Source organism: Trachypithecus francoisi, unplaced genomic scaffold (genome assembly GCF_009764315.1).
Source record: "Trachypithecus francoisi isolate TF-2019V2 unplaced genomic scaffold, Tfra_2.0 Lachesis_group8, whole genome shotgun sequence".
Taxonomy (NCBI): domain Eukaryota; kingdom Metazoa; phylum Chordata; class Mammalia; order Primates; family Cercopithecidae; genus Trachypithecus; species Trachypithecus francoisi.
This window is the reverse complement of record NW_022681473.1, coordinates 68,836,090-68,849,363: the sequence shown is the minus strand read 5'-3', so window position 1 is coordinate 68,849,363 and position 13,274 is coordinate 68,836,090. Positions and strand designations below refer to the sequence as shown.

The window sequence follows — 13,274 nt, the reverse complement described above, 5'->3', positions numbered from 1 at the left end:
CCGTCTCGGCCTCCCAAAGTGCTGGGATTACAGGCTTGAGCCACCGCGCCCGGCAGTTTTTGTTCTTAAAGCAGGTGTGATAATTGCTAAATATCCTGTATCTAAATTTCACATACATTTAATAAGGCTCTCTGGTGAAATGGTTTTCTCAGTGTTAAGTAAGGTTTTCGTAGCATTAACTACCTAAATTTAGGTTGTTAAGTAGTGCTAGTAGTACAGTTGGAGAGATTTCATCTTAATCTAAACATATTTGTCTTGGTTAAAGTATGCCAGAATGTAGCTGTTGTTCTGATTGGTAAGGTGCACTTTTTTTTTTTTTCTGATATGGAGTTTTGCTCTATCACCCAGGCTGGAGTGCAGTGGCGCGATCTTGGCTCACTGCAAACTCCACTTCCCAGGTTCACGCCATTCTCCTGCCTCAGCCTCCTGAGTGGCTGGGACTACAGGCGCCCGCCACCACGCCCGGCTAATTTGTTGTATTTTTAGTAGAGACGGGGTTTCACTGTGTTATCCAGGATGGTCTTGATCTCCTGACCTCGTGATCTGCCCACCTTGGCCTCCCAAAGTGTTGGGATTACAGGCGTGAGCCACCGTGCCTGGCCTGTAAGGTGTACTTTATAATGAACTCATTATCTTTTTGGTACAAATCTGTTTCTCTATGTTTTCATAAATGATACTATCATCTGCTAAGTCATGAACTAGAGAAATGTGGGAATAGTTTTTCTGTGTCTCACATCCATTGAGTTACCAACTCATATCAGTTCTGCCTTCTTGACATCCCTAAATCCATCCCTTCTCCATTTCCACAGGTCCTGCAGTAATAGACATCTCACCATTTTTCAAGTGGACTACTATGCTATAGGGCTCTTTGTGTTTGTAGACTTAAAATGGAAAGCTTCACCTATTCTTAGGTGACATTGAAAATTTATTTCAAGTAATGATATTTAATTTGGCGGGGCACAGATTTGCATAGTACTCCCTCTGTGTTGCTGTGTTGGATGAGCGCTCAGCTGAGGGCATTGGAGGAGGGCACTGGGAATTATGGATGAAGCAACTTACTGTGAAGTCATGAAAATTTTATTTTAGTAGGCAAAAGCCAACAGCTAATGCTGGTGGTAAAACTGGAGAGAGATTTAGGAGGTCTTAAGCATTTATAGTTCTTATTAATAAAATTGTTGTTTGGATTTAAAAAATGGATGTTAGCTATGACATTGGCTTAGATCTATGTACCAAAAGAAAAAGTGGTTTTGAAACTACTTCAGTCAAAATAGTACAGCAGTTGTTTTTGTGGAATCATAGGAAAGGTGTTAACTTGAGTAAGGACATTCCTCAAGAACACGTAATTTTCTATGGAAAATGTGATTAGAGAAAAGATCTGAGCCTGTGTAAGCATTTCCATGTTTATTAGGAATTAGAGAAGATCTCAGTTAAATTTCTTAATGTTTAGGACCTGCTCCAACAGCCTCTGAAACTGGTGTTTTTGCTTTCATTTTGATTTCTTAAGGTCCATTAGTCATACTCTTGCAAGATGGGCTTTATGAAATATATATCTATGTCCTCTCTTACTTGAAATGAATAAGTTGCCTAATCTCAGCCACAGTTCTCATCTAGAAAATGGAAATGAGAGGTATATGGGATTATTGGGAAGAATAAACTTGAAAAATGTAAGTAAAATATTTTTTACATTGTTGAGCTCATTAGATGTTTAACAGGGATTATGTAATAATTATTTATAAGGCAAACCCCTTACTATGGCAAATGAGGCTCTTTATTATCCTATCTGTACTGCCTCATTTTCAGGAGCCCTATCTTATGTTCCATTCGTAAAACCACTTAATATTTCCCACTTGGCATTTGCACTGTGATTTTCATTTCTCCAAGTATACCTCTCCCTGCCTGCACCTGCCTGTTGTCTCCGTTCCCATGGCATCATTCATAGATGTGTATTACAACATTTCATATCATATTGCAGTAATCTCTTTTCTTGTCAGTTTCCCTTACTAGTCTGTGATATTGTTGAGTGTAGAGCTGTTGTCTTTTTATTTTTGTATTCTTGTTCCTGGTAACTGTAGACATATAATTGAATGGTTGCTAAATATTTGTTTAACTGAATGCATGAATGAATGAACAGAGGAATGGAAAGAAGAATGAAAAGGAGTGGAGAGTAGTCGTTAAGGGAAAGGATTTTGAAGCCTGGGTGTATCTACTGGCTCTGGAATTTATTCTCTTTGTGGCCGTCAATGTGTTACTTAATCTTTTTATGTTTTTTCTCCATATATAAGATGGGACTAATATAGTATTTACTTTGCAGGGTTATAGTTACAGAAGATTTAAACGAGTTAATATATGTCTAAAGCCCTTAGAATAGTACATGACACATAGTGGCCGGGTGCGGTGGCTCACGCCTATAATCCCAGCACTTTGGAAGGCCGAGGTGGGCAGATCACCTGAGGTCAGGAGTTTGAGACTAGCCTGCCCAACTTGGTGAAACCCCATCTCTATTAAAAATACAAAAAATTAGCCAGGCATGTTGGCCGGCACCTGTAATCCCAGCTACTCGGGAGGCTGAGGCCGGAGAATCGCTTGAACCTGGGAGGCGGAGGTTGCAGTGGGCCAAGATCATGGCACTGCACTCCAGCCTGGGTGACAAGAGCAAACCTCCATCTCAGGGGGAAAAAAAGCATAGTACGTGACACATAGTAAGCTCTATTTAGGTGTTAGCTGCTGCTAATATTTTTATTTTCCTGATGATTCAGAACCCATAGCATCTTTACTGTCATGAATAATGTTATCTTTATGCACTTAAATTGGCTACAGACTTTGAATTTTAAGATAATATTCAAATCATAAAAGTTGCTTTATATGCTCTGGATTCTTTCTTTTTATAGGGTTCTATGGAGCAAGTCAGTTCTCATTTCTTGGAGCAGACCCTTGACAAGAAGCTGATGTCAGATCTGAGGGTACCTTTTATTCTTTGTTGTTTAAACTGGGTTTCTGTAACCAATATAGGGGGGCAGTATGCTGAGTTGTGTTGATTTAACTTAGCAGCATTTGTTAAATTAATGTATGATAACTATATTACATTTTAATTAAAAATCTTAGTAAATTGAAGCAAATAACAAGTGACTTCATTAAATTTTGTGTTATTGTAATGAAATAATTTGCACAGGTTATGCTTTACAAAAAAGAGGCAAGATTAATTTTCTAAGCCAGGTGCAGTGGCTCACATCTGTAATCCCAGCACTTCGGGAGGCTGAGTCAGGTGGATCACTTGCAGCCAGGAGTTTGAGACCAGCCTGGCCAACATGGTGAACCCCATCTCAACTAAAAAACAAAAATTAGCTGGGTGTGGTGGCATGTGCCTGTAGTCCCGGCTACTTGGGTGGCTGAGGCAGAGACTCGCTTGAACTCTGGAGACGAGAGGTTGTAGTGAGCCGAGATCACACCACTGCTCTCCAGCCTGGGCAACAGAGTGGGACACTGTCTCCAAAAAACCCCAAAAAACAACAACCAAAAAAACCCCAGAAAACCCCAAAAGACTAATTTTCTGTTTGTTAGGAATTACAAAGGCCTGTTCTCATTTTGTGAGATGGTATGACATTTTAGGACTCCTTTTCAGCAGCAGTTATCGTGGAAGAGTGAGTAAAGCCTTTCTCCAAACAGTAACAAAATACCCCCCACCCCGCACCATTTTTTCCTCTTTTTTTTGAAACAGGGTCTCATGCTCTTGCCCAGGCTGGAATGCAGTGGCACAATCATAGCTCACTGCAGCTTTGATCTCCTGGGCTCAAGCATTCCTCCCACCCCACCCTCCTGAGTAGCTGGGATTACAGGCATGCCCCACCATGCCCAGCTAATTTTTTTAATCTTTAGTAGAGATGAGGTCTTACTATGTTCCCTGTGCTGGTCTTGAACTTCTGAGCCCAAGCAATCCTCTTGCCTCTACCTCCCAAAGTGCTGGGATTACAGATGTGAGCCATTGTGCCTGGCCCCAACTGCCTCTTATGAAATGCCCTTAAGCTTTGATTGTGATGGTTCACTAACATGGTTTGCAGAACCAGATTTGAGTCTGAGAAAATAATATGTACATTCATTGTTAGTACCTCAATTTTAAAATTATAAAAGTGATTATAAAAGTGATATGAAGATTGTGGAATTTTTGATGAGGGAAAGGAAAGCAATTTACCCATATACCTGCTACCCTAATGTAATGACTTTGGTCATTTTGGTGTATGTCTCTCAGCTCTTTTTCTTGTGCATGTTTTTTTGTTTGTTTGTTTGGTTGGTTGGTTTTTTTTAGTTGAGACAGGGTCTCGCTCTGTCACCCAGGCTGGAGTGCAGTGGCGTGATCTTGGTTCACTGTAACCTCTGCCTCCTGGGCTCAAGTGATCCTCTCACCTCGGCCTCCTGAGTAGCTGGGACTACAGGTGTGTACAACCACACCTGGCTAATTTTTTGTAGTTTTTTAGAGATGGGGGTTTCCATGAGAGGCTGATGTATAAAGCGGAGTGCCAGGTCACTCATTTGTGATGAGAACCATAACTGTCAAGTGGACTGGATACTTACTTTTCACCAACCAGTATATTCCACCTTAGGCAATCTCTGTGTAAAGTGAGTTTACTAGATTAGTGACTGTACTGTAACTGAAATAGAACGCAATGTTGCCAAGTAGAAAAATACTTTTACTAAGACTTAAGATAATTGTTTTCTTTTCCTTTTTTTCTTTTCTTTCTTTTTTTTTTTTTTTGAGGTGGAGTCTCGCTCTGTCGTCAGGCTGGAGTGCAGTGGTGCAATCTCAGCTCACTGTAATCTCCGCCTCCCGAGTAGCTGAGACTACAGGCACGCGCCACCACGCCCAGCTAATTTTTGTACTTTTAGTAGAGATGGAGTTTCACCCTGTTGGCCAGGATGGTCTCAATCTCCTGACCTTGTGATCAGCCTGCCTTGGCCTCCCAAAGTGCTGGGATTACAGGCGTGAGCCACCTGCACCCTGCCTGATAATTGTTTTCTTAGAGTAAATGTGTTGTCTACCCAAGATGGTGTTTGGAGGGGCACTGCCATTATTTGCCTCTCTGGCTCTCTCTTTCCTATGTTGCTGCCACAGCAAACGTAACCAACTTTCTTAACACATTCTTCAGCTATCTTTATCCTTTTTAATTAGGTATTTTCAGCTATTATAGACCGGCAAGGCTTTGGTTTCATTTTAAGTTGAATTTGCATTTCTCTTGTATGAACTACTGATAATTTTTACAAACGTAACTCTCAAAGAGCAGTTTTATTTTCTGCCTTCCCATGTTCTCAGGGTTCATCTTAGCGTTGCTTCATGAACCTCCTACAATTGGTAATTATTGTTGTCTTCTGCAGAGGAAACGTACTGCACATGAGCGTGCCAAGGAACTTTACAGTTCAGGGGAGTTTTCCAGTGGCAGGAAGTGGGGAGATGATGCTCCCAAGGAAGAAGTAGATACCGGGGCTGTGAACTTGATTGAATCGGGAGCTTGTGGAGCTTTTGTTCATGGGTTGGAAGATGAGATGTATGGTAAGTATGACTGTATGATAGCAATAACACTCTTTAATTGAGTGACTGCTATGTGTCTGGCATTGTACTGGGTGATACACATGTATCATTTCATTTAGTCCTCACAGAAACTCTGGGAAGTACTTACTATGCTTTTTATTTTACACACAGAAGAGACCCCGGTAGTATGAGACAATGGTGAAGAGCAAGAGATTTGGGTTCAGTCAGTCTGTATTTAAATTCCAGCATTTTTATAAAACAGGGATGATGATAACTATCTTTCTGAGTTCTGAGAATTAAATGAGGTTCTATACACATAAAGCAGTTGGCATAATACATGTGCCTATTTATAATAAACACTGAATAATTGGCAATTAAAATTGGTATTAATAAAAATAGTAACTTGATATTGCTTACCCAGCTAGTAAGAGACAGAGCAAGATTTAAACCTAGGTATGTCTGACTGCAAAGCCTTTATATGACTGATGAATATTTTATTTCACCTTCATTTTTGAAAGATATTTTTGGGCCAGGCATGGTGGCTCACACCTGTAATCCCAGCACTTTGGGAGGCTGAGGCTGGAGGATCACTTGAGGCTAGCAGTTCAAGACTAACCTGGTTAACATGGTGAAACCCTGTATCTACTAAAAATACAAAAAATAGCCGGTATGATGGCATGCACCTGTAATCTCAGCTACTAGAGAGGCTCAGACACAAGAATCACTTGAACTCAGGAGGCAGAGGTTGCAGTGAGCTGATATTGTGCCCCTGCACTCTAGCCTGGGCACGCAATAGAACAAAACTCTGTCTCAAAAAATAAATACATACATACATACAGAAATATATTTTTGTGGAAATACAATTCTAGATTAATAAACTTTTTTTTCCAAGTGTCTTTTTTATTTTTTGAGGCAGGTTCTCACTCTGTCACCCAGGCTAGAGTGTAGTGGTGTGATCACAGCTCACTGAAGCCTTGACTTCCTGGACCCAAGCAATCCTCCTACCTCAGCCTTTTGAGTAGCTGGGACCATAAGCACGTGCCACCATGCCCGGCTAATTTTGTAATATTTTTGTAGAGACGGGGCCTCCCTATATTGTCCAAGCCAGTCTTGAACTCCTGGGCTTAAGTGATCCTTTTGCCTTGGCCTCTTAAAGTGTTGAGATTGTGGGCGTGAGCCACTGTGCGTGGCCTCTACCAGTCTTTTAGTGATATTGCTCCCTAGTTTTCTGTTGAGAAATTTGCTGTCATTTTTATCTTCCTCTGTATATAATGTGTTTTTTTATCTCCAGCTGCTTTTAAGATTTATCTTTATCACTGGTTTTAAGCAATCTGATTATGCTATGCCTGGGTATAGTATAGTTCATGTCATGTTTCTTTTGCTTGGAGTTTGTTGAGCTTCTTGAATCAAATAGTTTTCATCACAGTTGGACATTTTTTTTTTTTTTTGCTATTATTTATTTCTTTCTCTTTTTTGGGGGGTGGGGGTGGGGTGGGGACAGAGTTTCACCCAGGCTGAAGTGTGTTGGTGTGATCTCAGCTCACTGCAACCTCTGCCTCCTAGGTTCAGGCAATTCTCATGCTTCAGCCTCTCGAGTAACTGGGACTACAAGTGCCCGCCACCACTCTCAGCTTATTTTTATGTTTCTAGTAGAGATGGAGTTTCGTCATGTTGCTGAGGCTGGTCTCAAACTCCTGAGCTCAACTTATCTGCTCGCTTCAGCCACCCAAAGTGCTGGGATTACAGGTGTGAGCCACTGTACCCAGCCACTATTATTTTTTTAAATTTCTCTGACTCTACGGGCCCTTTGGCGACTTTAATTACACATGCGTTAGGATACTGACATTGTTTTACAGCTCACTGATGCTCTATTCTTTTCTCTTTCTTTTGTTTTTTTCTAGTTTTTATTTTCTCTTTGTTTGATTTTGGATAGTATCTATTGCTTTGTCTTTTGAGTGTTGCAAGATATAATCTGATGTTAATCCCACCCAGTATATTTTTCATCTCAGACGTGTAGTTTTTGTCTCTAGAAGTTTGATTAGAATTTGGGTTTTTTCCATCCTGGACCACATAAGGAGACCCTATCTCTACAAAAAATTTAAAATTAGCAAGACATGGTTGTACATGCCTTTAGTCCCAGCTACTTGGGAGGCTGAGGCAGGAGGATTGCTTGAGCCCAGGAGTTAGAGGTTGCAGGGAGCCGTGATTGCACAAGTGTACTCCAGCCTGGGTGACAGAGCAAGACCCTGTCTCAAAAAAAAAAGAAGAAAGAATTTGGGTCTTTTTAGTATCTACCATGTCTTTCTTAACATACTTAATCTTTCCTCTAGCTTTGTAAACAGATAATATGTTTATAATAACTGTCTTACTATCCTTGTTTACTAGGTCTATTATATCTGTGATTCCTAGGTTGGTTTTGATTGATTTTTTTTCCTCCTGTATTATATATTATTCTATCTTGTATATATTCCATCCTGTGTCTTTTCATGTCTGATAATTTTTAGTTGGATGCCAGACGTTATAGATTTCACTTTATTGGATACTGAACATTATTTTGTTCCTATAAATATTTTTGAGCTTTGTTCTGGGATCCATTTTTTCAGGTCTTATACTTTGTTAGGCAGGATTAGAGAAAACCTCTGTTTTTCTTCTTTCTTTCTTTTCTTTCTTTTCTTTCGACAGGATCTTGCTGTATCGCTCAGTCTGGAGTGCCAAGGTGCAGTCACAGATCACTGCAGCCTTGACCTCCTGGGCTCAGATGACTGTCCCACTTCAGCCTCCCGAGTAACTAGGTCCACAGGTGGGCACCACCACACCTGGCTAATTTTTGTATTTTTTGTAGAGACAGGGTTTTGTCATGTTGCCCAGGCCAGGCTTGAAGCCCTGGCCTCAAGCAATCTGGCCGCCTCGGCTTCCCAAAGTTTTAGGATTACAGGTGTAAGCCACCACACCTGGCTGCAAAATTCTTCTAAGTTAACTGTGGTTTTATAGGCCCTGTGTGAGCTCTAGAGATTGTTTCCTCTCATTGTTTTGAGTGCTTCTTTTCCAGGCCTCAGATGGTCTCTGTCTCACAGATCAGAATTCAGCTGAAGACTTGAGGCAACCGTCTGCAGATCTCCCAAGCTTTCTGTCTCTCTGTGTAGTTCTCTCCTTTCCAGTAATTTGCTCTATGAACTCTCGCCACATTGGACTTCCCAAACTCCCAGCTCAATCTTCTCAACTCAGGGAGAGAAGACTTAGTGCCTGGAGTCTCTCTAAACTTAATTGCTGTAATCATTGAGATCACCTCATTTATTTCCCATCTCTCAGGGACTGCAGTCCTTTATTGCCAGATGCCCAGTGTCTGGAATGCTGTTGTTTCATATATTTCGTCTCTGTCTCATCCTTAGAGGATAAAGCTAGTCCTCCATCTTGTAATAGACTTCCTATAAAGCCCTGTGATTATGTGTTCTCTGTCTCACGTAGATCTCAGAATTTCAGTGATTTGAGATGATTGATTCCAGCCTCTTCATTATCAGCAAGGGTAACAGACCTGGTAAGGTAATGTTGAATGTCCACATTTTACAGTAAATTTGTGCCAGAGACCTGTGCCAGGTCTTAAAAATGCCTATAAAATCATACCTCAGGATAGAACTACTTCTTAGAAGGGCAAGAGTATTATTTTTGAAAGACAGTTTTTCATCAGTAGATATAAGAATTGGGTTATCCTATCATTTGTTCTAAAATGTTCCATCTATATAGAAAGTAAATAAAGCTACCTCTGCTTTTTGATTCTCTGTGAACTTAAAATATGAATTACAATTTAAATAATGTTGGATAATGAGGAAGTCCAGTTATTAAAACCTATTTTACTCTAAACTGAGTAACTGAAACCTATTTTGTTTCTATTAGCATTTTTGCTTTGTTTAGTTTCTACAACTGAATTTTGTCACTTTTAACATTTATATGATTTACTTACACAATTTCCAGTTTGCCATTAAGATTTTTTAAATAATTTTTTTTTAATACTTTTAAGTTCTGGGGTACATGTGTGGAATGTGCAGATTTGTTACATAGGTATACACGTGCCATGGTGGTTTGCTGCACCCGTCAGCCCATTGTCTACACTAGGTATTTCTCCTAATGCTATCCCTCCCCCAGCCCCCCACCCCCCACCAGGCACTGGTGTGTGATGCCCCCCCACCTCCTGTGTCCGTGTGTTCTCATTGTTCAACTCCCACTTATGAGTGAGAACATCTGGTGTTTGGTTTTCTGTTCTTGTGTTAGTTTGCTGAGAATAATGGTTTCCCGCTTCATCCATGTCCCTGTAAAGGACATGAACTCATCCTTTTTTATAACTACATAGTATTCCATGGTGTATGTGTGCCGCATTTTCTTTATCCAGTCTATCATTGATGGGCCTTTGAGTTGGTTCCAAGTCTGTGCTATTGTGAATAGTGCTGTGATAAAAATACGTGTGCGTGTGTTTTTGTAGTAGAATGATTTTATAATCCTTTGGGTATATACCCAGTAATGGGATTGCTGGGTCAAATGGTATTTCTGGTTCTAGATCCTTGAGGAATCGCCACACTGTCTTCCACAATGGCTGAACTAATTTACACTCCCACCAACAGTGTAAAAGCATTCCTGTTTCTCCACATCTTCTCCATCGTCTGTTGTTTCCTGACTTTTTAACGATCGCCATTCTAACTGGTGTGAGATGGTAATCTCATTGTGGTTTTGATTTGCATTTCTCTAATGACCAGTGATGATGAGCTTTTTTTCTTATGTTTGTTGGTCACATAAATGTCTTCTTTTGAGAAGTGTCTGTTCATATCCTTCACCCACTTTTTGATGGGGTTGGTTTTTTTTTTTTTTGTAAATTTGTTTAAGTTCCTTGTAGATTCTGGATATTAGCTCTTTGTTAGATGGATAGATTACAGAACTTTTCTCCTGTTCTGTAGGTTGCCTGTTCACTCTGAAGATAGTTTCTTTTGCTGTGCAGAAGCTCTTTAGTTTAAGTAGATCCCATTTGTCAATTTTGGCTTTGTTGCCATTGCTTTTGGTGTTTTAGTCATGAAGTCTTTGCTCATGCCTGTGTCCTGAATGGTATTGCCTAGGTTTTCTTCTAGGGCTTTTATGGTTTTAGGTCTTATGTTTAAGTCTTTAATCCATCTTGAGTTAGTTTTTGTATAAGGTATAAGGAAGGGATCCAGTTTCAGTTTCCTGCATATGGCTAGCCAGTTTTCCCAACACCATTTATTAAATAGGGAATCCTTTCCCTGTTGGTTGTTTTTGTCAGGTTTGTCAAAGATCAGATGGTTGTAGATGTGTGGTGTTATTTCCGAGGCCTCTATTCTGTTCCATTGGTCTGTATATGTGTGTTGGTACCAGTACTATGCTGTTTTGGTTACTGTAGCCTTGTAGTATAGTTTGAAGTCAGGTAGCATGAGGCCTCTAGCTTTGTTTTTTTTGCTTAGAATTGTCTTGGCTATGCAGGCTCTTTTTTGGTTCCATACTAGTATATGTATTTAAGGGGTACATGAGATATTTTGATACAGGCATGAAATATGAAATAATCACATTATATAGAATAGGTATCCCATCTCCTCAAGCACTTACCCTTTGTGTTATAAATGTTATTAATATGTAATCAAATTAACTTAAGTTAAAAAAGTGAGTATACCATAACCAGGTATCAGGTGTGACAGCTTTCTAATTTTATCACATTTATACAATTCTGGGTAAATTTGGGTTTTAGGGGTGCATTGCTGGGAATGAAATGGAGCCTTATTTCACTGGCTGTTCACTCTAGTGTAGTGCCTCACATACTTCTAGTATTCTAATTTATCCATCTTCTCCCTCCTTTTTGGGACTTTGTGCATGCAGCTTTTCTTCTAGAAAGGCCTTTTTCTTTCTTTTGGCTTAGCAGCTCTTTTAGGTATTGTTTTTAGGGATCACGTATTACAGAAAGCCACCTCTGATCCCATTGATTGGGCTGTATTTCTTCATATGCATTTTCTTACATTCCGTGTGCTTTTCCATAGCAACAGTCATCACTCTGTAATGCAATTAACTGTTCTTGTTTGTAAGCCTGGTGGATAGTCTTGCTTTTGTTCATCTTTGTATCTTTAGCACTAAGTACAAAGCTAATAAGTAGCTAAATCTGGACCCAATTGTACATGTGCAGATGCTGAGGATCAGTCTTTTTTAAAATGTAGTATAGTAGATTCCTTTTCTCTGCTCTGTACCCATAGGGAGTCTGTGACATATTATTTATTTATTTTTAATTAACTGTTTTTTATAGAGATGGGGTCTCACTGTGTTGCCCAGGCTGGTGTCAAACTCCTGGGCTTAAGTGATCCTCCCGCCTTGGCCTCTCAAAGTTCTGGGATTACAGGTGTGACATGCCTGGTCAACATATTTTCAACATTCCAAAAAGTTCAGTGGAAAATGTCAGTTTACCTGCTTATAGTCTGGCTGTTCAGGCAAAGTAAAATACCACATTTCTTTGCTTCTGCTTGGAATTGTATCAGCTGAGGTCACACTGATTATCTCTTTCTGGTCAGAAGTTCCTTCCTGATTGCCTTGGTGGACTTGCAAAGGTTACGTATGAGTCAGTGTGGTGTAATGGATAAAATTCTAGGAGGAAGATCCACTTAACATACTTGGGTTTATCTCTAGCTTGCCTTATAATTAGCAATTTCATGTTTAAATTATATTATTGTGAAGTGAAGAAAATTGTTCTCTTTTGATGAAAAGGAGGAATTCATAACTACCAAGAAAAACCTGAATTATCTGTCTTTAATGTAGTAACTCTACTCTTAACATGTCTATAAAACCTTTCTTTATACAAAGAGGAAATTGTGTTTGTGAGTTTTAACCACAATTTTAGGTACTTTTTGTTTTGTTTTGAAATAGTCCGTTTTGTTACAGAAGCATATGGGAATCACTAGGAAAAAACAACCATGTATAGAAGTCTTGCGAGCATTTTCTGTGTCTTACTCATTTCTCATCTTTGTATCCTAGCCCTTATGGGTACCTCACCTAGCATATAGTACGTGTGCAGGGCCCACTTATTAGTGAATGAAGAAAGGGTTTCCTCGGATCAGTGGCTTTATTGCTTACATGTTCTGAGCATACCAAGGGGTCGAAGACATGTCCCTGTTTTAAGGGTGCTTACAGAACCCAAATCTACACCGTAAGTGATACTTATTGCTCTTAAAATATGCCAGGCAGAGTCCCTATGTGCTTTACCTGTATTATCTCATTTAGTCCTAACAACTCTGTAAGGAAATGAGTATTATCTCCATTTACCAGGTGAGAAATTTGAGGTGCCAGGAAGTTACTTATTTAAGATCACCCTCCAACTTAGTGGAGGGATCATTCACTACAGTTTGCTCTGAGACCTCTATCATTCCAATAATGTATCCTTAACCACTATATGATTTTAACCTGCAGTCAACAGACCTGGGTATTAGTCCTATTTCTACCCTCATTTGCTTTGAGGCAAGTTAATCCACGTTGCTGAATCTTACCTCTAAAATTGGAACAATGGTATTTAGTCTACTTTAATCTTTTTTTTTTTTTCTTTTTTTGAGACGGAGTCTGGCTCTGTCGCCCAGGCTGGAGTGCAGTGGCCGGATCTCAGCTCACTGCAAGCTCCGCCTCCCGGGTTTACGCCATTCTCCTGCCTCAGCCTCCCGAGTAGCTGGGACTACAGGCGCCCGCCACCTCACCCGGCTAGCTTTTTGTATTTTTTAGTAGAGACGAGGTT

The 13,274-nt window shown here is 40.0% G+C and overlaps 1 protein-coding gene across 3 annotated transcripts in view; it reads left to right on the top strand.

Moving 5' to 3' along the window:
• Positions 1-13,274, top strand: part of INTS4 (integrator complex subunit 4) — a 110,278-nt gene that overhangs the window by 48,859 nt on the left and 48,145 nt on the right. For all 3 annotated transcript variants that reach the window (XM_033205904.1, XM_033205905.1, XM_033205903.1), the window contains 2 exons: positions 2,889-2,960; positions 5,365-5,539. In XM_033205904.1, coding sequence (XP_033061795.1) covers positions 2,889-2,960; positions 5,365-5,539 — 247 coding nt within the window. The remainder of the gene's footprint in view (positions 1-2,888; positions 2,961-5,364; positions 5,540-13,274) is intronic.